The sequence below is a fragment of the Poecile atricapillus genome, chromosome 8, assembly GCF_030490865.1.
Source record: "Poecile atricapillus isolate bPoeAtr1 chromosome 8, bPoeAtr1.hap1, whole genome shotgun sequence".
NCBI lineage: Eukaryota > Metazoa > Chordata > Aves > Passeriformes > Paridae > Poecile > Poecile atricapillus.
In genome coordinates this window covers 14905535-14929239 of record NC_081256.1, presented here as the reverse complement: position 1 = coordinate 14929239, position 23705 = coordinate 14905535, and the positions used below count along the sequence as shown (strand labels likewise).

At 46.7% G+C, this 23705-nt stretch overlaps 2 protein-coding genes across 3 annotated transcripts in view; one reads left to right on the top strand and one right to left on the bottom strand.

Moving 5' to 3' along the window:
* Window positions 1-6601: 6601 nt before the first annotated feature.
* LOC131581416 (D-beta-hydroxybutyrate dehydrogenase, mitochondrial-like) lies at window positions 6602-23564 on the bottom strand. 2 transcript variants are annotated; one of them, XM_058843619.1, is made up of 5 exons: window positions 23432-23564; window positions 19506-19616; window positions 13995-14136; window positions 10281-10433; window positions 6602-8766 (listed from the first exon to the last, which is right to left on the bottom strand). In XM_058843619.1, the coding sequence occupies exons 1-5, from the start codon at window positions 23531-23533 to the stop codon at window positions 8285-8287; spliced, it is 990 nt and encodes a 329-aa protein (XP_058699602.1). In that variant the 5' UTR covers window positions 23534-23564; the 3' UTR covers window positions 6602-8284. The 2 variants fall into 2 exon arrangements, with proteins under 2 accessions (XP_058699602.1, XP_058699603.1); XM_058843620.1 differs by lacking the exon at window positions 19506-19616 and having other exon boundaries at window positions 23432-23553.
* Window positions 23545-23705, top strand: part of BDH1 (3-hydroxybutyrate dehydrogenase 1) — a 15297-nt gene continuing 15136 nt past the window's right edge. The window contains exon 1 of the mRNA XM_058843616.1: window positions 23545-23658. The gene's annotated coding sequence lies outside the window, so the exon portion shown is untranslated. The remainder of the gene's footprint in view (window positions 23659-23705) is intronic.

The following is a 23705-nucleotide window of genomic DNA, read 5'->3' as shown; positions in this document are numbered from 1 at the left end:
GTTTCTGGCTGTGCTGAGGAGGGCTCCTCAGCCTAACTGGCACTGCTGCCAAGATCTGAATCCCTGCAGAGAGAGAAGCCAGAGGGATATTTACTCTTCAGAAAGTAGAAAAAATGAAACAGAGAGAAGGAAAACAAGGTCTTCGTATACAGAAATACCTTGCTGATCTGGACCACTGACAAAGCTTTGGCCCAGAACCATCTCACCCCTGTGGATGTGCTCACCATAAAAATTGGAGTTTAAGCAGTGTCCAGAATCCTGCATTCCAGTGCCCCACATGAAGGGTTGCCTTATGCTGCTAAATAAGGTTTTAAAAGTTGATGCATTTGCAGCTGTGTTCTCACAGCAGACCCTGGGTGCAGGCAGAGCAGGAATTCGGCCAGGTTTGTCCTCAGAGAGGAGAGAGGAATGTACAGCCTAAGGGGGCAGAGCAGGACTTTTCCAGTGGATGTAGGAGCAGATCCCATGGGCATTTACCAGATTCCTGTGGGCTCTGTCTGGGAATGCCCACTCAGCTTTGAGCCTGTGGACACTGGCTGTGTGACTCAACACAGGGTACTGCTCCCATCCTCTGTGCCCCACTGAGCCCAGCCCAAAGACAATCCCAGCTGCCCTGCTCTGCATCCCCTTCTCAGAGGACAACTCCCACATTCCCCAGTGGATTCATGATGCTTTTTCTCAACCAGCAACGTTTAGCCTATTGAAATACATTGTAAATGATCTAAAAAATGTCATTAAGCATTATGTTTAGAGAGCTTTTTCTGCAAAGGGATTTTCTGTTCTTACAGAGAAAGCACAGTGATCTGTTCACAGCACCACCAGCTCTGTCCAAGAGATGCCCAAGTAAGACTATTTAAAGCTCACAGCCCTATTTTCTGCAGTTAAGCCGTATTTCAGCCCTTAGTTCAGGCATGCATTAATGCAGTTACACAATTATATTTTCTATGACCTATATACAACCTACATCTTCCTCACGACACAGATCTGTAGTGAGTGGGTAATCACAGCTCTGCTCATGGAAAGAGAACAGCCTCTATTACATGAAGAAATGCAATTAAGAAATCTCCTGCAGATCATGCTGTCCTGCCAGCCGAGCAGGAAACCCTTGGGCAGGGACATGGGCTCTCCTGCTGCCAGAGCACTTTGGAGCCTGCTTCAGGTCAGCAACTTGCATCAGCTACCAGGAGCCCAGGAATCACATAGGGGGTTCAGGGGTGGCCTCAGACTCTCAGATATCCCTCATTTATAGGCCTCAAGGCTGTTTTATATATGTTTTATGCATGCACCAGAAAGACCCAAGGGCAGCACTTTGGCCATGAAGGACTTCTTGACCAGCCAGCAGTGTTTCCATCCCATATCTCTGAGTCCCCCAATCTCACACCACAGGTCAGAGGAGAATTTTAAGAATACCCTTTCTGAAAGAGCACGTCTCATCCCTCCACACAGGATGAGAGCACAAAGACACTGGCATATGTGTTTGGCTTTGCCTGTGAATAGCTGCATTGAGGCTATCGAGCCTGAGCACACACAGCTTGCATTGAAACACAGGCTTAAGTGTTTGCTAGACTGGAATTCACAGTGTACAGAAAATAGATAATATAAATTCAGTGGTCAGTGCTCTGACTTTGGTGCAATACATGGTTACAGTATAAAATGGCACAGAGATGCCATTCACAATGAGTTTAATTTAAACTCATTCAGGAATGATTAGTTTAGACAGTATTAAAAATGTTTCTATCTGTGCTGCACCTCAGGAATACTGGTCAGGTGTGTATTTCAGTGTAAGGAGACCTGGCGTGAGGATATGCATGCATTATCCATGTGTCATACCTTGTATTCTCTGATATAATTATCCTTGAGAAATTGTTACCCATGGACTAGAACAAAAGCTTCTTACACCTGGACAGATGTACAGGAGTGTAGGAACTTCCCTGGATGCAATAGATCAACCTGGGACTGATTTTGATTCTGTAAGTGCCCATGCACAGACAGAGCTGGAAGCCAGCTCCTGACTTGTGCCTGCAGGAGGGAAAGCTGCCTGAAGCAGGAGCTGGGCTGGCTGGGCCAAGTGCCATCCCTGCCCACAGGGAGCTGGAGCACACTGTTAGAGTGCTGCAGGAAGGGAGCAGACACTCCATACAGGTACCCCCAGAGCCTGTGGGGGCTCCATACAGTCCCCCGGAGGGAACCAGGCAGCTCCTGTGTGGTTCAAGTCTGTAAAAGTGGCAGTGGTGCAAAAAGAAGGTCCAGATGTGCTCTTGGGCTACAGAGTCTTAGGGAATTGCTTGCTGATAAAAGTGTACAGCAAAAGAACATGTGCAGGAAGGGGATGAAATTGGGACTTAGTGTGTGGGCCAAGAGCATATGGGAAAGATGGGGAGAGAAGTGTTTTCCATGTGCACAGATGGAGTGGCAGCAGCTCCCAGTAAAAGCTCTGGCTCCATCCCCACACCAGTGCTGGCCCTGAGAAAACTCAGTGCTGGAGTCCTTCATTGGGATGGACAGACCACTGGATAACTGTGTCCTGCACCTCTTCAAAGCCACCTAGTGCCAACAGCCAAGCCACCACACCATCTCACCCTCTTTAAAGATGGCCACTGCTACCCTGAAGCCTTTTCTGAGTGCCCAGGCAGATTTTCCGCAGGCACTTCCTCATTATCAAAGTGCACCTCAGCTGTATTGGAGTACTTGATCCTCATTTCTTCTTTGGAGGACTGCCAGGCTAAGTATCTGCACAAGCTTTCTGCAGGGAGGGAAGCTCTGCAGCCATACTCCAGACACCCACTGGATGTCTCCAGAGGGACACAGGGTGCACCAGGGTGCATTCCCTCTCCCAACAGCTCCCTCCTTAGTCACGCTTCCTGGAGCAATAGTTGCCTCTCATTAGAGCTGGAAAGAGAAGCTGCTTTGCTGTGCTCTGAATGCTTCAACACCTCTGAGCAGGCAGAAATCAGGAAGGAGACACAAGGACAGCCTGCTGACTGATTGTCATAGTAACCCTGGTTAAACTCTCACCAGGAAAATGACTTTTCCTGCAGCACTTGACCCCATGAGGTCATAGGTACTACCCACACCCCTGGGAGCACAATTGCTCTGGCAGTGAGGCCCTGGAACAGTAACAGACCATGCAGAGTTTTCCCCCAAATCACAGTTCAAGGGCAAGGTGCCTGTGGGCTGATGGTTAACCTTGGAGCCTGTTTAAGAGCAGCACAATGGTGTTAATGCCTGCCCTCAACCCTGGCACCTTCCTCTATGCAGCTCTAACAATTCAGAGGACTTTAAAAGCCACTTGTAGCAGCTTTCACGCAGAAGACTGGAGTCACCACATTTATTAATCTGCCACAAAAAGGAATTCAGCCTGTGGGAAGGGGGATAATACCTATTCTGGCATCAGAACAGAATGAGTCAAACAACATGTACTACATTGCAGTGGTTTTCTGCTTTCCAGCATGGACAAGGTGGTGGCAGAGGCAGCTGGGATAGTAAGGGAGCTTGCTGCAGATAGAGTGATTTATTCAGGGCATTTAGCAAATCTGTAGCAGTACCAGGGCCAGAAGTGCTTCATCTCAGTCCCAGGCAGAAGTCTTTCCACTAAACCATTAAAACAGACCAGCTCTTACCTGGTTCCTCTGCTGAACACTCTTTCTACAACCAATGCAATAATTCTTTCATTTTTCTTGTTTTGACTTTTCTTAAAGTCTTGGCAAACACAGTGAAGGAAGATCTCAGGTGACCAAATCTGTTCTGTCTGTGTGTTGGAGCTGGAAACAACTGGGAAACACCATAGCTCTTCTCAACATCATCTGCTAGGTCCTGCTTAAGAAAGAGCTTTCATACCAGGGGCCATGCTCAGAGGGATGGACACCCTTGTGCCATGCTGGCTGGGAACAGGCAGGCACAGGGGAAGGCAAGAGCCAGGAACTGGTAGGCAGACCAAATATCTCCATGTACTCTTCAAAGCAAACCCATAAAACTCATTGTATTGGGACCAGTGTCATGATGCTATGGCAGTGAAAGTGCAAAGCTGGTAATGGTTATAACAGTACCATTGAGTTTTAGAAATTCTCACGCCTAAAAATAGTTATTGTTCCAAAAATCCAGGAAACTTCAGATTCTTTCTCCATATTGATTCCTTCAGGCTTAAGGCTGTCTGATAGAGGGGGATTCTTCATTAAGGATAACCCGATAATGATGTACTTCATCAGGAGATGCTAGAGAAAATGCCTCCCTGGCCATATGGGGGTAAAACACAATCAGCTTCTCTCTTAAGGGCAGAGGAAAGCAATGCTGTACACCCACCCCAAGGGGGTTGGCAGGGACCCCCTCTGTCACTGCTCTGTTGGCAAAAAGTGCTGTAAGACAAAGCACTCTTAGGGAACCAAACTAAGCTGCCCTGCAGGCAGTGAAATATGGCATGTTCACTGCACCATGCTGTGATAAGTGCACTGAGCACTGGCTCAGCCAAGTGCTGTGCCCAGAGCTGCCTTCGGCTCCAGTGGGATGATACTGCCAGCCATCCTGCCAAGGGCTCTGGAGAGCTCTTCCCTTCAAGACACCCCAGGAGAAGGCACTGGATTCTGCAGGAGACCTGCACACATGGCTACTTTGTGCCTTCTGTTAAGCTGCTGTCAGCACTGAGGTATTATTTATCAGTATTTTGAGGTGAAAACACAGGTCTGCTGTTGCCTCAAAGAGTACCAGGGGAGAGGATGATAGAGCTGTATCAGTAACATTCCTGTGGCCCTTCCAGCACTGCTGGGAATGAATTACTGTATCTGGCTCCAGGCCAGGCCTGGAGGTGGAGCTGGCTCTCCTACAAATTCTCTATTTGTAGCATCTCTCCAGTCCCCAGGGCTCAGGCTGCTGGCTGAGAAACCTCCTGGTATTGGTTTGGGTTTGTTTCTAAGACATTTTTCAGCATTGTGGTTACACAAGAAGCTGAAAACTTGTGTTTCAAAACCCCAGCCAGAAGCACAGGTGCTGCTGTTGCTATTTACACAGGACCAGCTTGTTTAGGGGGAGGCTAAGCTAGGAAAATAAACCCATCCTGAATTTCTGAGGTCTTCAAATTTCCAAAAGGCTGAGCAAGCCTTCTGTGTGTGGGTGCGCTGGGTGGCAGTGTTGCAGAGCTGGGTGCTCTTGAGTGAGCTCCCTGCAGAAACCCCAAGCCTGCAAAGGTCCCATGCCCAGGCACTGCCCTGGCCACCAGCAGAGGGCTGAGCCAGCATCTCCTTGTGCAAGACAGGACCTCAGCAGCCTTTCTCACCTTTTCTGGCTGTTGTGAAAGGCTTTAGCACAGCTTCCTAATCTCCACTCGACATTTAAGTTTGTCCAACTGATGGTGCTGATGTTCTTTGATTTTTTTTTTTTTTATTTTTTTTTTTCTCAAGGAAGAGGAGAAGCCCTGGAGGAAGCAGTCTGCCTGGGAGACACAATGACCCCACAAGAAGACTTTCTGGAGCATGGCAGAGACCACCAGAAGCAGAACTAAGGTCCTGACCTGGGGCAGAGAAGAGGTGTGTTGAATAATCTCTCATTCTGGTTTCAGGGCACTTCTGTGCGTCAAAGGACTTCCATCAGTGGCCTACTTTTCCCAAGAATATTTCTGGCAGTAGGCAGTTTCTCAGCTACAAGTTCAAAGCCAGATGTGCAAGAAGTGCTTCTCAAATTCTAAACTTTCCCCAAACACTGATCAACTCCACCCCAAGTGTAAAAGCAACAGGTAAATAGCAGTAGCAATAGCAGACAATGCCAATACACCACAAGTCAGTCATAGGCATCATCTGTCCAGAAACAGGAGCATCCATAATCTTGGTCCCATTAGGCAAAGGAGAGCACTAACTTTGCTAACATTCTGGCATCCCTCATGCTGTGGTTTTTCACTAGTGCTCTGTAACCAGACAGCACCTACAGGGCTACTACTTGGCAGGAAAGTGGCACACAGAATTATTGTGATGGTTAACATTATCTAGGAGCACTCATATCCCACTGCCCACATAACTGTCCCAATGCTGGGTCTTGCACATCAGCATGTCAAGTGTAAAAGCCAAAGCTCCCCTCCCAGGCAGAAACCAGATCAGGCACTAGCAGCCCTCCTGAGCACTTCTCAGGGGGCAGAGGAGGGGACCAGGGCTCACATGCTGTGAAATCCTAACCCTGGCTCAACCACGAGGTCCTTGCATGGCCTTGGACACCTCTTGGCTTGCCAGTCTCCGTTCTGTCTCTGAGAAGAGCTAATCCTTATTACCAGGCAGCTGTAGCCCTTGGATTAGTTACAGGCAGAGTGCTGAGGCAATGAATAATGCACAGCACTGCTCTAAATTATCTCCTTCGAGGGAAACAACACAAAATACAAACACTGAGGGTGCCTGTGTTTACAGAGAGGCCTCTCTAACTGCCTTCTGCTGAGCAAATGGGCCATGCTGCCCATTCTGCTCCAGGCAGTTCTCACTGAGCCTCCACAGTCCCACTACCTGCTGAAACACCATTAATTGTTATTATTAAACCACCTCCTTAATTACTGAACCTAATTAAATCCCAACCTCAGATTCAAAAGAGGTGAGAAATGTAGAAATGAGCATTGGAGCCAGAGACATATGCTTTAAAAATCTCACAGTTTATTTTTTTCCTCTGTGCAAATCAGGGCTACTTAACATTAATCACATTTCACAGTGCAAGGGGCAGAAGTGATTACTGTTTAAGCTGCAGTTCAGTGGGATCCTTCTGGGTCCTGCATCCCAGGAAATCTCTATGTGCAGATTATCTGGAAAAGACACAAACTGCACAGCAGTGTTTCTAGCAGTTGTTATTTGTAATACAAGCTGCCTTGACAGCATCTCCAAGGGAAACCTGCTTTCCTCCTGAAGGCATCACAGCATTCATGGCTGCATGCAGACTCCAAGAATCTGCAGCCAGTGGCATACAGAAAGTTTAAGGCACAGTTTTTGAGTCAGAGCTAGTAAAGACAGATGAAGAAAGAGCTCTTTAATCAATAAGCTCTTTTCACAGCCACTTAATTTCACATAAAGTAAAACAGTGGAAGGAAAAGCTGGTCCCCAGAGTAAGAGGCTTAGGTCCCAGCCTGGCAGCAGCACCTGCAGCTCGCTGGCTGCTACATCAGTTGTCACCACTGGAACACAAGGAATGGGGCATGAAGCCAGGCAGCCACAGCACTTGGAAAACACTGAAATCCTGTATTTGGCCAACAGAAGAGACCCTTTGGTATACTGGGCAAGAGTAGCTGATATCAGTTATCAAGAGTTTCTCAGAGATGATTGTGTGACATGGAGATTTCATTGTGAAATATTAAAAATAAGAAATGTGTCCCTTAAAGTATCCTTCCAGAGCTCATAGTCAGGCCACACTAGCTGCACTGTGCCCCATCACTGCTCAAATGCAGAGGATAAATCAAAAAACTGATTTGGAAAAGCCAACAGCTGCTCCCTCAGCAGCCAGAGGAAAGCAAGGGGATAGCTGGACAACATCTGTATCACAGTTGAGTAATTCAGGCACCTAAAGTAGTAGTCAGAGAAGCCAAATTTGTTTGCTACATCAGTTTAAACCCTGTCCCACAAAGCTCAGCAGTGGCAGGTGGAGAGGGGCTGCTGAGAGATGGCTCAGACCTCATCATTAGAAGGGCATTTCACTGCCTGTGTTGTGCCCAGTTGTTGGCTCTGGCACGTCCTGGCCACAGTGCTGGGAGGGAAGAACCCTTCTTTGCAGCTAGGTAATGAGGCTGTTTAGAGGCAGTGTTGCTGTTTCCCTGGAAAGAGCAGACACTCACAGCACAGCAGAGCTTCTTGGCAGTATCAGGAAAATGGAAGGCTGTGACTGACCCATTTTCAACCAAATGGAAAATTCTGCTTTTGTTTCCCATTTTAGTTTCTCCCTTCAAGCCATCTCATAGCAACAGCTTTGCTCTACTATTAGCAGTTTGTCCTTGTAAGGACAACAATAAGCCAAATTTATCACTGAGGGAACTCTGCTGACCTAATTACACTAGCCACATATTTGACATGTTATATTTACCTTCCTCTGCTTCCTCCATAGTTAAAAGGAAAACACCTTTCAACTTTAATCAGCACAGCAAGAAATACAAACAAGAATGAGGAAAAAAAACCCCAAAACCATGCTGTTCTAGCATTCCACAGCACACGACTTCAAGTCATAACTCAAAGCGGAAGCACATGCATCTCCAGGGGAGACACAGCAGCAAGGAGTGCAGAGGTCAGCCCTAACCTGTGTGTGAGTAGGAGCCCTGGAGGGATGCCTGAAGGATGCCTGTTTAAAGGGTGGCTCCAGGGATGTAAAGCCAGTCGGCAATGGCTGTGGGCAGGTGGGTCATGATCTGCAGCCTCACCCACCAGTAGGTCTCCATGGGGTTGTAGCGGTTCTTCGGGCACGGGGATGTGAGCGCTTCGGTGATGTCATTCAAGACCAGAGACATGTCCTTCAGGCCACTGTTCACAAAGGACTTCATCATGGCCACATGGCGAGTGAAATACTCTCTGCCATAGTCCTCCCGCACCGTGTCGGTGGCCCCACTCCACAGAGCCTCAGCCTGCCTGTCGATGCCGGCTGCTGTCAGGATGCCAGTGGCCGCCACAAAGTTACTGGGCTCAATGAGGATGACACGGACCCCCCAGCGGTACATCTCCTGCCTCAGGCAGTCGGAGAAGGCTGCCACCCCAAACTTGGAAACACAGTAGCAGGAGCGAGATGGACTCACCATGCGTCCCAACATGCTTGTGATATTCACCACACGGCCTGGAGAGAAAAGATCAGGGAGAGAGGATGAGCTACAGAGGCAGCAGCCAGAATATCCCAGTAAAAGGGTACTTAGTTGGATGATGCTGATTTCTAAAATCTGAATCTTGAATACACATCCCCTGTTACGGAGCTTTTCTCTCCTGCCTCAAGCAAGGCTAAACCCTGTTCTCCAGGGATGCTGCATATGCCTACCCCTGCATCAAAGAATTTACAAAGCATTTCCTTCCTAATTTCCAAGTAGGGAAGTACCATGATCTTCTGAGACTGCTAGCTGTGTGTTCTCAGGAGTGTGCCCTGCTCATGTATCTTGCTAGAGAGGGGGTCAAGCTCCCAGCCTGGAGTGTCATGAGCTGAAAAGCTCACAACTCCATGTGATGCCATACAAGTGTTCTGGTTCTTTCTGTAAGACAGCTCATCTGCCTACCACACCTGTGTACTTTTAGACCTGAGCTGGATGGCAGAGAATTAGTAGAGATTTCTTTGCATCTGCAGCATGAGCAGCACAACCCACTCACCCAGCTGCTCAACCACAAGTCTCTACAGTGGCCATTCCTGAGGCAAACAAGAAGTGCTGCTGTCCATGGGGCAGTGGAGAGCAATTGTCCTAATTCCTGCCAACAGCCCGTGACAGCCCTCCGAGCACTGCCTCAGGACAGTGACAGCAATGGTCACTCCTCTGTGCGATTCTCAGCTTTTATCCAAGACAAGACATGTGCACTATGGTTTCAGACACACTTACAAACAAGCCCTTGAAATTCCACCAGCTATTTTTACAGAATTTTCACAGCCATGGAGCACAACACCCTTCTGCAGCCCAAAATTTCAGCTGAGAAAAAGTGGGCAGCTCTGATGTCTCATTCCAGACCTAAATGTAACTTAGAGGGACTGTGAGAATGACCTGCTGACCTGGTGGGTAAGATACTTTTTGTAGTTAGATGGAGCTTGTTTAGTGGTTAATTGCCGTCTGGGAATGGCATCTGAGCAATCTTCTTAATATAGCCCCCTTTTGTCCTCACAGAAAACACACCTGTACCATTATTCCCACGCATGCTAAATAAAGAAGTTCTTCAGGGTTCTGCTCATACATATCTTTTTTCAATATAAAACAAAGAGTTTTGATAACACCATTGTCTTGTAAGATAACTGAAATGGCTGTTATTGACTCTCATTTTTTTCTGTCACTACCTGAAGTCACCTGTGAATGGAATAACATGAAGGGAGAAGATTCAGTTATCCAAACATGATCACCCTGTGGACTCCAGATTATCTTGTCTGTGTGATATCTGCCAACACTGCACAAAGGTCTCTGATATCTTGGATGTTTAAATAGCACCTGCTGTGTAGGTGCCTGGCCTGCCCCAAGAATAGCCTGTACTACCAAATTCTTACATGGCATCCTCAGAAACCTCGTGGATGCACAGGCATTCCCCCAAGTACAGCCTGGATTTATAGCTACATCTCTTTGCTGTGCTACAAAATCTCTGAGCCTTAGCTCACTGTCCAGCATGTACCTTTGGCTCTGCGAATGAGGGGCAGGAAAGCCTTTGTCACCCTCACAGTGCCCCATAGGTTGACCTCTGCCACCTTCTTGTAGTTGTCTAAACTTGCAAATTCCACCTCTCCGAAGGTCGAGACGCCAGCGTTGTTCACCAGGCCCCACAGACCTGCCAACAAACACATGATTAAGGAGTGGGACAAGGAAGAGTGTCATGGAGAAAACACTTTCCTTCTTGTTCACCGTAACCTAAAATCTTAATAAAGAACTCAGCACTTTTGTAGAAATAAGTTGTAGAGAAAAACGCAGTTGAAATACTGTCCTCCTATACCAGGGGCTTGTTTGGAACATCAAGGAAAGTAATGGGGCCCTACAAGTATTGCCTCCTGAAAATCTTCTGTACAGTCAAATGCTCTTCTGGGGCTTTATAAGGCCGCATCTGGCTGACTCTCTTTTAAGTCTTCTCTTGATCCCAGGGTTGCCTCCACTCAGTGACTTTATAATTAATTTTGCAATTTGGAGGGGGCTGGACTTTCTCCCACAATTAGGAGGAAAAAAGAAGGAAAGAAAACAGGTATTTTGGATTTCTTAATCCCCTTCACAACTCTGGCTCGCTGTTTTGGAGGGTGCACGGTATTGATTTGTACATTCATGGCCTGGTTAACAGCTGCTGTGCTTTAGTCCAAGTATTTGGTTTCCCTCAACCCTAACTTTATCAGGAGTTAGCAAACTTACAACCAACCCTTAAAACTACTAGAATTTAAAAATTAATGTATTTTGTGCATGCAGTCCTGTCAAAATTAAATTGACTGCACTTCCCAAGAGCTTCTGTGATGAACCCTTTACATGTCAGGACTTAACAGGTCAGCAAGGACTTGACCCTTCAAAGGAATTACTGCAGGACTCCCAGTGGCAAATGTTTTAGGGCTGAGTCCATACTTCATGGATTTATTGAAGCATGGGACTGTGCAGCCATAAACTGCACAAGGAACAATGGAGGAGCTGGAACAAGACAGCAGTTGCTCCTCATTAGATGTCCTGCCACACACCATGGTTATTTTCACTGCGTTGGAGTCGGGGCTGGACTGTTGGGGCCGCATTGGACTCAGTTGAAGTTGGGGCTCCTTTCCACTCCAGGACCTTCCTTTTACCAAGAACTAGCACAGGGCTAAGAAGGAGTCTTCATGTCCAGTGAGCTCCAGTATTGCTATCAAAAGCACCAATGTCATGCCACCCTGTTGATAAAAGTTATCAAGCTCCCTCTTATAATTTTTTGGGCTATTTGCCCTGCCTCTGCTCCATAGCTTCCCTACTCTGATGTATGAAAGTCTTTTAACTTCCGCCCTGTATTGATTCAGTCAGTTAGTAACCATGTATTTTACCAAACAGTCCTGTAAGCAAATTGCAATATTCTGCCAATGTGCAATGGAATTTATCCTCCTGTTGCACTTAAAAACATCAACATGCCCTTGGCAGACTGCCTCTGCTCTCACACGGGCCCCGGTAACCCTGCCTTGTTCCCAGCTGAGGTTGTTCTCTCTGAAGGCTGTTGACCAGCTGTGTACAGGAACCTGTGTTCCTGCTTCACCTGCTGAAGCTCCCAGTTTTAGGTAGTCAAAATGACTGAAATTCACACTGATCTGCATCCAGCAGAGCATCTCAGCCTGAATGGGGTCTGTCTGCTGCAGCAAAGCAAGGTCTAACTACTAGCAGGAGGACCATGGAAACAGGGCACGTGATGGAGTAATTTCACCACTAACAAAAAAACATGCTGAGAAAATTTGGCAGGGATTTACCAAAGACAAACTGTAGGTCACAAACTGACCTCTGCAGAGTATTCCTTACAAATTCCTGTAAATTTCTGTACAACAATTTCTCATTTCCTGGGTTGTGATGTTAGTTCTCACAAACGTCCCTGAATCATTATTGACAATAGTTTGTTGTTGGAATTCCACTGCTCATGGATCAGGGCACGTTACAAACAGAACAAAGTGCTGAGGGGAGCCCAGTCACAGGGCTGTTTGCTGGACAGCAGTGTGTTTATTGAGCAGAGCCTTATCACTATTACGTCTCTAGAGTCAACAATACAGTGGGAACTGTATGAGACCAAAAACAAACTGGCACTCCTATCAAAAGAGTTCAGCATAGGGAGAAGAGGTATAAAGAACTGTCCAGCCCAAGAACTGGCCTGCACTAGCTCCTCTGGGGACACATTCAGTGTGCAACCACACCTCTGTGCAAGGCACTTCAGTACTCTTTATATTCCAGCACCTATTTATTGAGCACTACTTATTTCCCAGTAAATTGAGCCTCAAACCTCAGTCATACCAATAGGCCTAAAAAGAAGCCTTTGTTGCTTTGAATACCGTGCTGAGGCAAACATCTACAGGAGGAACCAGTCCAACTTGCTGATCAGGGACGCAAGACTTCTCTGTCCCTGCTACACACACAGTTTTGCAAACACCACTGCATTTATAGAATCAATAGAGCTGCTCCCTTCCAAGCTTTCACCCAGTGGAAAAAGGCTTTGTGCTACCACTGCTGTTGCTGGGCTCTTCAGGAAAAGCTTAAGAAGATGTGAAAAGCATGACGAGGCCTGGGTGATTGTGTAGGAAGAAAAATCATGCAGAGAGAACATGTGTGGGAATCAGAGCTTGTACATTACTCAGTTACATTTCATATGCTTATTTTAGAAGGGAAGGTGTGCTCATGTAATTTGCATGAAGATTAGAGCTGTTGTTATTTACTAGCTTGATACTTGTTGTGAACAAAACCAGGGCCATGGCAGACTCATCCAAGCTTCAAGATGAACAGCCACGTTCAAGTCACAGCCCTGAAGTCCTGAAGCCACAGATGTCAAATTTCAGTTCACCCTCAGCCTGTTTCTACAACTGCTGGCCAGCTTGCTACTGGCATAGAGACTGCAGAAAAGCCTGTGCAAGGCAAGAAGTCTCACCTCATCATATGAGAAGAGGTCAGGTGGTGTCACATCAGGCTCTGACTGTAAACTCACATCCCACTGCCAAAGCACTTTCAAGAAGGAAAGATGGGACTCTTATCTCCCTTGACATGCTTTTGGGGTCCATGAGTTGGACTCATGATTAAGGTGACACGTGGATTAAGGTCACCTATGCCAAGCTTAACCTGGATTCCACTTCCCATCACCTCTGGGATGTTGCATGGCAAACTGAACACATGGATTGATCTGACTGAAGATTAATCCAGGTTTGGGGGCAGTCCAAATCTGTGCTCCAGCTCAGATGTACCCTCACAGTTTACCCACACAGCAGAGGGAACAGCAGCAGTAAGCAGCCAGGGCCCATCACCTCTTCATTAGCAGGGTCACTTGCAAGGTCTGCATGAGCTAGGAGCACGTGTGGCAGGAGTGGAAGAAAGGGATCAAGCTCTGGCCGTTCTACGCCCTTCACAGACATTCAAGGACAAAGACACGGATACTTGTGGGCTTGCTGCCACTCATTGCTTTTTATGGGATGTAGAGTTAAAGCCTAATCCTCCAGCAGTCTTGGTCTCTTTCCATGTGCCTGCCACATCAATAGCAAGACAATTGTCCTCACTGACCCGGGTACAGCACAGCCTGACTGCCAGCCACACACTGCCACAGGCCTCCAGGCTTGTTAACCCTCTTTTGGTGGTGCACAGAAAGAAAGACCTGGTCAATGCATGGCCTGCTCTGTAGAAAGGATTCTGTGAGCAAAATATCCCTACATACCTTCCTCCGGCTCCTTCAGGGTCCTCTTCACAAAATCCATGGCTTGAGCCACCTCCTGGTCACTGCACACATCCATCTGTAGCACTTTCATCCGGTCTGACTTCATGTTCCTCAGCTCCCTGGCTCCTTCTCCATTCTTATCCTGTTCAGCAGAACAGAAAGGTGTCCCACCAAGATGGACCAAGAACAGTAAGGCAGCTTGGGGCCAGGCATGTTCACATGGACAGGAAATAGAAGCCACTGATGTTGCACACACAGGTGTAAACTTGGTGCACAAAGATGCACAAACCAGCGTGCCATCCTCCTATTCCCTCCAGCACCACTTCCAGAAGTGCATCAGTGACCCAGTGCCCTGAAGCACCACAAAGCTCACCCTGCTCTTGGTTCCTTATGATGGGTTTCACATCCCTAACATGCTGAAATACTGTGCCAGCCAGAGAGAACCATGGGTGACTCTCCACTACCTTGGTCTCTGTGCTCTACAGGTAACATAACTTGTACAGAAATTGGAGTAAGATGTTCAGGAATATGCGCTCAGTGGAGATTCGCTACACAACAGCACAATTACAGACATGAGGCATGAAAGGAGATTCTGGCTAAAGAAAGAATTTTTTTTTTCACTCTATAGGGAACAAGAATTTCACGTCTCTGCTTTCCTTTCAACCCTTTTCCTTTCTTTCCTCCCCATCCCACTTCTATTATTAGAGATTCTGTTACTACTGTGGCTTTTTTGTTTAGTCAAATGTAAACACAGTTAAAATTCCAAATTTCACCTGCTCACTTGCAGGCAAGATTGCTGTCTAAGCCTTACAGCCTTGCTCGGGTGGTAAATAACAAATAAAAGTGAAAAGAGCATAGATTAGCCACACAGTTCCACAGCAGGCTTGAGATATAAATCACAAAACTATTCCCTGAATCACAAGCACTGCCTCATTAGGGAGGAAGAAATTATGAATTGGTGAGTCACCATGCCTGGCTGCCACTCTTCCTTTATCACTTGATACCAACTCCCACAGCACAAGGGCAAACAAGGCGAGCAACCCACCCACAGTCACCTGCTCAGCAGCCTCTGCAGCCAGGCAGATATAAAAAACATGTAACTGCTTAGTTTTTTATAAGTATCTCAGGCTATTTAATTCATATGTATACAACATCTCATCTCCACCTTCAGTCCAGTGAACATTGACAAATAATGAAGGAAAAGAGCTGAAATATCCATCACAAATGTGAGCAAAACAGGGCAGTTCTCTTTAAAATCAATCTGTAGTTACACTGGCATTATGACAATAGTAGGAATGAGTTCTTGGCCCCATGGCTGCATGGCATTTCACAACTGACTTATTTCCCAGTACAACAAGAACAGCAAACAAAGTTTGAAGCTTTTCTAATGCACATCAAACGTGGTGACGGACTGTGTTGGGCCTCTTACCTAGCCATGAAAACAATCTCAAGTGGTGTTACAAGTTGTCAATAACATGGTCACCAAAATATTATATTCACTTTGAAACAAATGAGGGTTGTATGATGCCTCACTGTATTTCTGGAAGATGCTCCTGCATCTCACCAAGTTATATAAAATAAATTTCCACTACTTAACAGTGAATAAAGTGAAGCTAATTCAGCTTGTAAAGAGAGAGATTTATTGTATCTATATAAAACCAAAACCATAACTATATCTGCATGCAAGTGCCAATTGTCATTTAAGCACTGAAAAGACCTTTCCCTGCATTTTTTCTTTAATCTTGCATAATACTTATAAAATAAAAAATAAATATTTCCTCTGCTTTTTGAGAAACAAAGTCATGGACTGGCAACTTAAAAATCTGGTAAAAATTGTTTGTTTTGTTCATGTGGAAATGAATTTTCCCCTATCACCAATGCAACTCTATCTGCAAAGTTACCTTCCCAGATACAATTTACTCATTATTGACAAAACATATTGATTTTGGAAGACTGACTTCAACATGCAATATCAATTGGGACCACTTTTCATAGTTGCAGACACCATCTTAGCCACTATTTAACTGTAAAACAAAGTGCTAAACTCTTTTGTCCAGAACACCTCTTCACAAATGAAGCAGCTACAGATTTTTATGGAAGCAAGTGAACACCATCTTATGTTCTGTGGTCTTCAGGGGCTTCAAGTGCATTCCTTGTTAGGTAGCACATGGTACTTCCTCCTTGTTTTTTAAATGGTAGATTTGTTGGCTGGGATAACACCTGGAGCAGTTCCCATGGGAGCAGCCACACTGTCCTCCCAGAGGTGATCTTCAGCAGCAGGAGCCACACAGCAGCACAAATCAAGTGAGGTGCTGGCAGCAATGGCCCAACTATTCCTACAAAGCCTCTCTCCACCTCCCTTTGCTGATTTTTTGTCCTCTCAGAGAATCTCTCCTTCCCAGTTCCATAAGAGTTGAAAGCCATCATGCTGCAGCCCAGCCTGCTGCCCAAGCTCTCTCCACAGGCCTTCAATGGGACTGTGTGGTTTCCTCCCAGCTATCTCCTCCTATCCCCTGGTTATCCTGCCCTTGCAGCCCTGCAGGCTCTGCCTGCCCACCCCACCCTGTGCCTAGCAGGGGCTGCTCCTGGCTGAGAAGCCCAGCAGCTCCACAAACCCTCTCTACCCAGCCGAGGAAACTTGTTCCAGTTTTTGGCTGACTCCCCTTCCCTTCCTTGCTCCTCTCCCCTGTTCTGGCTTGGAGGATGATCTCAGTGCAGTGGTGCTGAGGAGAGGCAGATCATAAAGATGTTCAATAATGGAGAGCCCCCTGCTACAGATACAGACATGGCTTTTTCCCATAGAAGCTCCTGGGATTCAGGATTAGGTCCTGGCAAGCACTTGGGCACCTGCAGTGAGATGTCAGGAGGAATCAGGAAGCCACAAACACAATGCTGAACTCCCATGGATGCAGCCAGCTCACTCCATGTGAGACAATTCCTCCCCACCCTGCTGCCAATCCACAGGCTGCCTTCCTGTGTTTCCTGAGCGGAACACCTCGTGCTTGTCATTACTGGATTTCACATAATTGATTTCAGACTCCAGCCAATCTGTCAGGATCATTTTGAACCCTGGTCCCAAAAAGGCCTATGATCTTCTCTGTATGGTTCTGTGCATATTTTTTTCCAAGTGCAAACTCTCTTCTGGGGGGTACTTCCAAGAATATGGTCCTGGGACTAAACAGCAGTCACTTAGAGTATGAGTTTGCTCATGAGACTATCATGAGGGACTGTAACAAACTGTAACAAAACCCTTACTCAGGGCACATTTATTCCTTCCCCTTTAGCCACTCTGCTGCTTAGCCAAAATGAGATTAGATTGACACAGCACAGTTTGTTCCCAGTAAACTTATACAGGCAGGGTGCATCACACTATGATCCAGTCATTTGTAAAACTGACAGGGCAGTGTGTGGCAATTGCATCGAGTGCACTGAAGGTGAGCTCCCTGGCTGGCAATTCCAGAGGTCTATCTCCTTTGGAAAGGGAAGTACAGTATCTGCCCTCTTCCAGCCTTCGGGAAATCCCCTGGCCTCCAGGTACTCTTGAAAATAATATCACCCATTGGGCAAAAATCACAATAGCTCATCCTCTAAATTCCCTTAAGTATATTTCATCAGGCCTGGTGAACAAGCACATGAATTTATATAAACATCCCTTGTTCTTTAGCTTTTCTTGCCTACAGTTCTCATGATAACTGCTAGCAACGGGCATCTGAAAACAATTTATTCTTTCTTTTCAGTAAGATCAAAGAAAACAAAACTATTATTGTTTCAACTTTTCCTGTAATTTTTACTTTTAAGGTTATTTAATCTATTTTTGCGTGTTTTCTCCACCTTGATCCTAATATATTAACAGAAACTTTCTCAGTGGACTTAGTTGCCCTTGCTTAATGCAATCCCTTTTGCATTTGATCCTTTCCAGTTCTATCCCAGCCTTCATGCAGTGTTCTTTTCATTCCTGTAACTTTACATTTGACCATCTGATCATTAAGAAGCTCCTGATGCACCTCACAGTCTATTATCCTATATTTAATACCAAAGCTTTCTGTGGTGGTGTAATACATCAGGGATCCTTTAATTCTCTGTATAAAAGCATGTAAGTGGTGATGGACTAATTAGGTGTGAACTAAGAGCCTGTCATCTGCCTCATGACAGCTGCCCCCATACCTGTTCTGACCCTGCTGGGAACCTACAGCAGCTCACAAGCAATGCAAGCAAGGAAACAGGTCTCACTTCAGAAGCATTTAGTTTCCTTATGGGGTTTCCAGTGGAGCCTGTACCTCTCTGCTCCACACTAGCAAGTACCTTCCAAACAGCCCCCTTAGCCACTCTCCTTTCCCTCTCCTGTCCTTTCTGCTCCTCTGCAGAGTGCCTGACTCGCCATCAGCACTAAGAAAGGCATCCCAAAGCAGCAAATGACATGATTACTGAAGGAATTACAGAGGCTCCATATGGAAATTTCCAAACAGTGGCAATAATCCAACAGGACTCTCTTGTTCTCAAGTTACACAATATGTCAGCTGATAATAACTTTCCTTTCTGGCGTGGTGGAAGAATGCAAGCTCTGCCATGATCACACAGGCAGAGAAAACCACCTTTGCTTGTTCTCACCCTCCACAGTAGTCAAATATCTGTAGTCATCATACCCTGAGCACCTGTGCTGATGTAGTCATCTTCAAATGAAGCAATGTGTGACTGTGAACTGATTTTGAACAACTCAGGTCAGAAATCACAAGTTTTGACTAGCAATACAGCAAAAATGCATAGTAAAGGTAAAATCACAGCTGAGATGGAAGTGGAGCCAGCCCAATTCATAAAAAGGGTTTCACAATACTAAGTTCTAAGTCCTTTGCAAGAGCAGGGACTGGGATGATAGGTCTGCAACCCTTTCAGCTTTAGAGTGTCTAAACTTATCTCTTACAAGTGATGACACCTGCCAAACACACATGACAGGAAGTCAGACCTAAAGATGTCAGAAATGTATGGTAAAATTTTCTATTCAACTGTCCATAAATAGCTATACAAGCTGAACAGCTTGTACAGAAGCTGCAGAAGCACGGTTGCAAGACATTTTGGAAGCAGAGCCTTAATAATGCAGGAAAGTCAGCTTGGAGATGAGTTTTGGGGAAGGTGTCCACAAAAATAACATTGTGAAAGAGAGCAACAGGGATGCCATGGAAGACAGACAGCCACAGTGCCACAGCAATCTTGGCCTATCAGATTTATGGTGTTGTGGTATTTCTGAGAGGCTTGCAGCAGTGAACAGTGCCACACTGTACAAGCTACTGTACAGACATGCAGTTGACAGACAGTCCCTGCCCTAAAGAATGAGGAATGAGGTACAAGATACAACAGGCAGATGAAGCAATGGAAGATGTAACCATCCCTGCCCACACCACCTCTCTCAGGTCTTGAACCAGGGGAAATGGAGGCTGCAACTGCAAATGAAGATGCTTTCACTTGAGAAGCACTTTTCTCTAATCAGCAAAAAATCTGATAAATTTCACTACTCACCATGAGCAGGCATCCAGCAAAAACAGTAAATCCCTTTGCATGAAGGCATTTTGCCAAGGCATGTCCAAAACCTTTGTCACAGCCTGTTATTAGCACTGCCTTCCCTTCAGCCTGTGTGGGGAAAGACAGTCATAGGATACCGTCAGACATTGCAATGTAGGCACCACCAGCACCCTGCCCCACAGCACAGGAGTCACTTGCAGTCCTGCAGCCAGGGCAGGTACAATTCCAGATGCAAGTGACAGTGGCACCTGTGTGCACAAACACAACCAGCTTCCAACTACTGTGAAATGATGCATTTATTCAGTTGCTGGTCTGTAACAATTTGTGTTGCCTTGATACCTGAGCTGGAACAATAACTCTTTCTTTCAAGTAGCAGTGGCCAAAGCAGAACAGAAACATCTTAAAAGAAGTTAATGATCTACCAGTTCATAGTAAGAAAAAGCAGCATTGAGAACATCCAAATGGCAGGATGTCACTGGCTTGAACTGTACAGCAGCTCTTTTAGCTGCTGAATGACTGCTGTCTGTTCCCCATCTACTCCCACTCTATGCGGCACTTTCCATGCTGTATTTTAGCACTCAGGAATGTGACTACAGGTTAGAGCTTCCTTCTGAATCTCTGCAGTCTTAAGAGGAACAACTTATCAAATCCTACGGTTCTCTCCTACATTATTATTATCTTTTGACTGACAGGTAAATTGAGAAGGAAGATTTGATATTCCATCTGATATGACACAACAGGCTTGAGATAGATATGAAAGCAGAATACCAAATCCTGAAGAGAAGCCTATAGCAAAACACTGCCCATTCACCCTCTGTCTTTTCTTGAAAGTCATCTCCTCACCACAGGTGTGAAGCAATGAATTAACACTTAACCCAGCTAGAAGGCTGCCAACTGCTGTGCTGCACAATGCTCCAAACTGAAACCATATCCATGAGGCAATAGCATGATAAAGCAATAAAAATCCAGAGGATGCAATAAGGAAGTGAGTTCCATTTCTCTGGAGATATCAGTAACTAATATTGCCTGTTACTGTATTCACAACAGCTGGAGTATGAACATACGTATGAATTGCACTGGCTGGTCCAGCCATATTTTCAGAGAAAAATGGGTCAATCACAAGTGCTCTCTCATCTCTTGCTTTGCTGACATGTAGTGTAATGAAGCAGCAATAAGGGATGATTGCAGGGTGATAGTGATCAGAGCATTACTAAACAAAGTCAGGGTGAGCCTCAGCAGAGAATAAGCAAATAAGCTACACCCTGTCCTATAACTCATGTTGAAGTTACTGCTCTCAAAGGGGAGGTAGGAGCTGAAGCTGAAACAAGAACTGATCAAAAGTCTGTGCTGCATTTATGATACAAACACCCACATTAACATTATACTATAACCTATGCTCAGACAAAGAGCACCCAGATACAGACTAGCTCTGTTAAAGCTCTAAAGATAGCTACAGCTAAAGGACAAAAGATAAGTGAGACTCAAATATACAGTGCTCAGTCTGAATTTAATTTAGAGTGACACAACTCCAAGAGAGATGAAAATCAAACAAGAACCAGATCACAGAAGTTGTCAAGGTCACCTCCCACTCAACAAGCTGGCCCATGGAAAAAGAAAGGATTTGACTTTCTTTTTCTCTTTCTCTCACCTCACTAGAGCCCTTGCCTCTGAATCTTGAAGGCAAAGGACTTCTTAAAAGAACAGGAAGTGTGCAGGAAATAGGCAGTGGTAATCACTTCCAGAACACAGTCAGGCAAACAAAGAAGATACTCAATCCTCAACCATCATTAGCTCCTTTAAAAAAAAATCCCCAAACAAACATCTAAAATGTAGACAGAAATGAGATTTAAAAATCCTCTCATCTGCCTACAATAGCAAGGAAAGTGAGGGACCACTTCAAGTATTAAAAGGATCCTGTGATTGTAATTTGCTACAACCCTAATTGCTGGTAATAAAACACATGACTATGGCATCATGGCTCATAACAGACGGAGGCCCCAGCAGCACCAAGGAGCGTGCAAAACGCCAAGGGATATACTGGATCTCATATCTATACCTGTGCCTGTTTGTGTCATGCCTGATGGACAGAGAACTCCCAGGGATGACAGCAGGGATCAATCCCATTCCCAGCCAAAAGGATCCTATCCCAGAAAAACTTCTGAACACAGAAAAGCCCAATCACCCTTGTCTTTTTAAAGTCCTGAGATAAGGCTTAATCTGCCTGTTCCTGAAGTTTGATAAGGTCAATCTGCAGCTTAATTTGACTCAATGCTGGGACAGGCAGAGAGGATCAGTTATCAGCACAGTGACCTTAATGAGCATTCTGAGGAACTTCGGGTGCCTCCCTCACTCGGGGTCATACAGTGCTCCCCAGAAACACTGCATGGGAGACAGCCCTCCAGTGCTGACAGGCTGCCCGGGATCTGCTAAGAGCACAGAATAACTTCTTGTACCACAGGTGCTGCTGTGGCTTTTTGGCACAGTAATACTGTCTATGCTTGTTGTGTGATCCACAACACTATTCCTCACAGTTCAGGCAGCCCTAGCAGGTCAGCCTCATGTTAACCTGCAGCCAGCTCAGAGGTACACAGCTTTTCCTATTGGGATATGGCTAGTTTACTAAATAGTAGAATTTATTTTACTAATGCTGTCGATCTATCAGAATTATACATATTTACTGCAGAACAGACTAAAGAAATTGAAGCTACTTTTTCAGCCTGTCTTTCTAGACAACATGGGAATATGCCATGCTTACCCAGAATTGGTATTTTTCTAATGTGACACCTTTTTTTGATCCTGTTCCCTTTTGTGGCTCCCCTGACCAATCCCCTGATGTTATCAAACAGAATGATTTTAGGATAAGGGCAGCTACAAAGTAAACATGGCTTGTTCCTTTTTCCTGGGCTGGGAAAGTTGAGGTTTTATATCCCAGGAAAAAGAACTGAAAATATTCACTAAAGGGAAGGTATTTTCTCAAGTGGAACAGGAATAGGGAAAGTAAGAGAAGCAGAGTGGATGGATGACTGAAGTAGGAGGCTGCAATCAGACTACAGCAAAAACACTGTCTCTGAGAGCAAGTCGTATCCTGGGCATCCAAAGCAGCATGGACAGCAGGACAAGAGGTGATTCTCTGGTGAGACCCCACCTGCAGTGCTGCATCCAGCTCCGGGGTCCCAGCACAGGAAGAACATGAACCTCTTGGAATGAGTCCAGAGGAGCCTACCAAGATGATCAGAGGGATGGAGCACCTCTCCTATGAGACAAGGCTGAGAAAATTTAGATTGTTCTGCCTGGAAAAGGCTTTGGGGTGACCTAATCGTGGCCGCCTACTACCTGAGGGAAGACCATTTACAAGAGCATGTAGTGACAGGTGACAGCACAAGAGGGAATGGGTTCAAATTGAGAGTAGGTTTAGATTAGATATGAGGAAAAAAGTGTTAACTGTGAAGGTGCTGAGGCCCTGGCACAGGCTGCTCAGAGAAGCTGTGGATGCCCCATCCCTGGAAGTTTTCAAGGCAGGGCTCTGAGCAACCCGGTCTAGTGGAAGGTGTCCCTGCACATGGCAAGGGGTTGGGATTGGAAGATCTTTATGGCCCCTTCCTACCCAAGCCATTCTGTGACTACATGAACACGTTCCCCCTCCAAGTGGAGCACTGCGGGGGGTTGCGCCCGCCGCACCGTGACCCGGCCGAGCCTCTCGGCGGGGACCTCATCGCCCCGGGCCGTGCCCAGCTCGGCGCTTCGCCCCCCTCACAGCGTCTGTCCGGCTCCACCAGCCCAGCCCGGTCCGGGCAGCGCCGCTCCGGCCTCGACACCTGCAGCGCCTCAGCCCGGCCCGGCCACACGGCCCGGCGCCATTTTGGGCCTCGGGGCGCCTCCGGCGGCTCTGCCGGCGAGCCCCGGCCCCTCGCCGCGGTACTCACGGGCAGGGCGCGGCGGGCCCGCCGCGGCAGGAGCAGGAGGAGGCGGAGGAGCAGCACCCCCGCGGCACCCAGCGCCAGCAGCAGCCCCGCGCCGCTCCGCATGGCCGCAGCCTATCGCCGCCGCCGCCCCGGCCCTGCCCCCGGCCCGCCTCCCGCCGCGCCCGGCACCGCGGCCCCGGCCCAGCCTCATTCAAACGGCAGCAGCGCCCGGCGCCCGCCGGCTCCAGGTAACGCGCGGGCGGCCGCGGGGCGGGCCGGGGTGGGTCGCGGCGGC

Bases quoted from the DNA above. Each gene is read 5' to 3' on its own strand.
- LOC131581416 (XM_058843619.1), bottom strand. From the start codon at position 23,533: ATGCGGAGCGGCGCGGGGCTGCTGCTGGCGCTGGGTGCCGCGGGGGTG. The intron at 14,137-19,505 runs GTGAGTAGTGAA...TCTGCTGAACAG, and splicing joins TTGCTGGATGCCTGCTCATG to GATAAGAATGGAGAAGGAGC. The intron at 10,434-13,994 runs GTATGTAGGGAT...GTTTGTTGGCAG, and splicing joins CCTGAAGGAGCCGGAGGAAG to GTCTGTGGGGCCTGGTGAAC.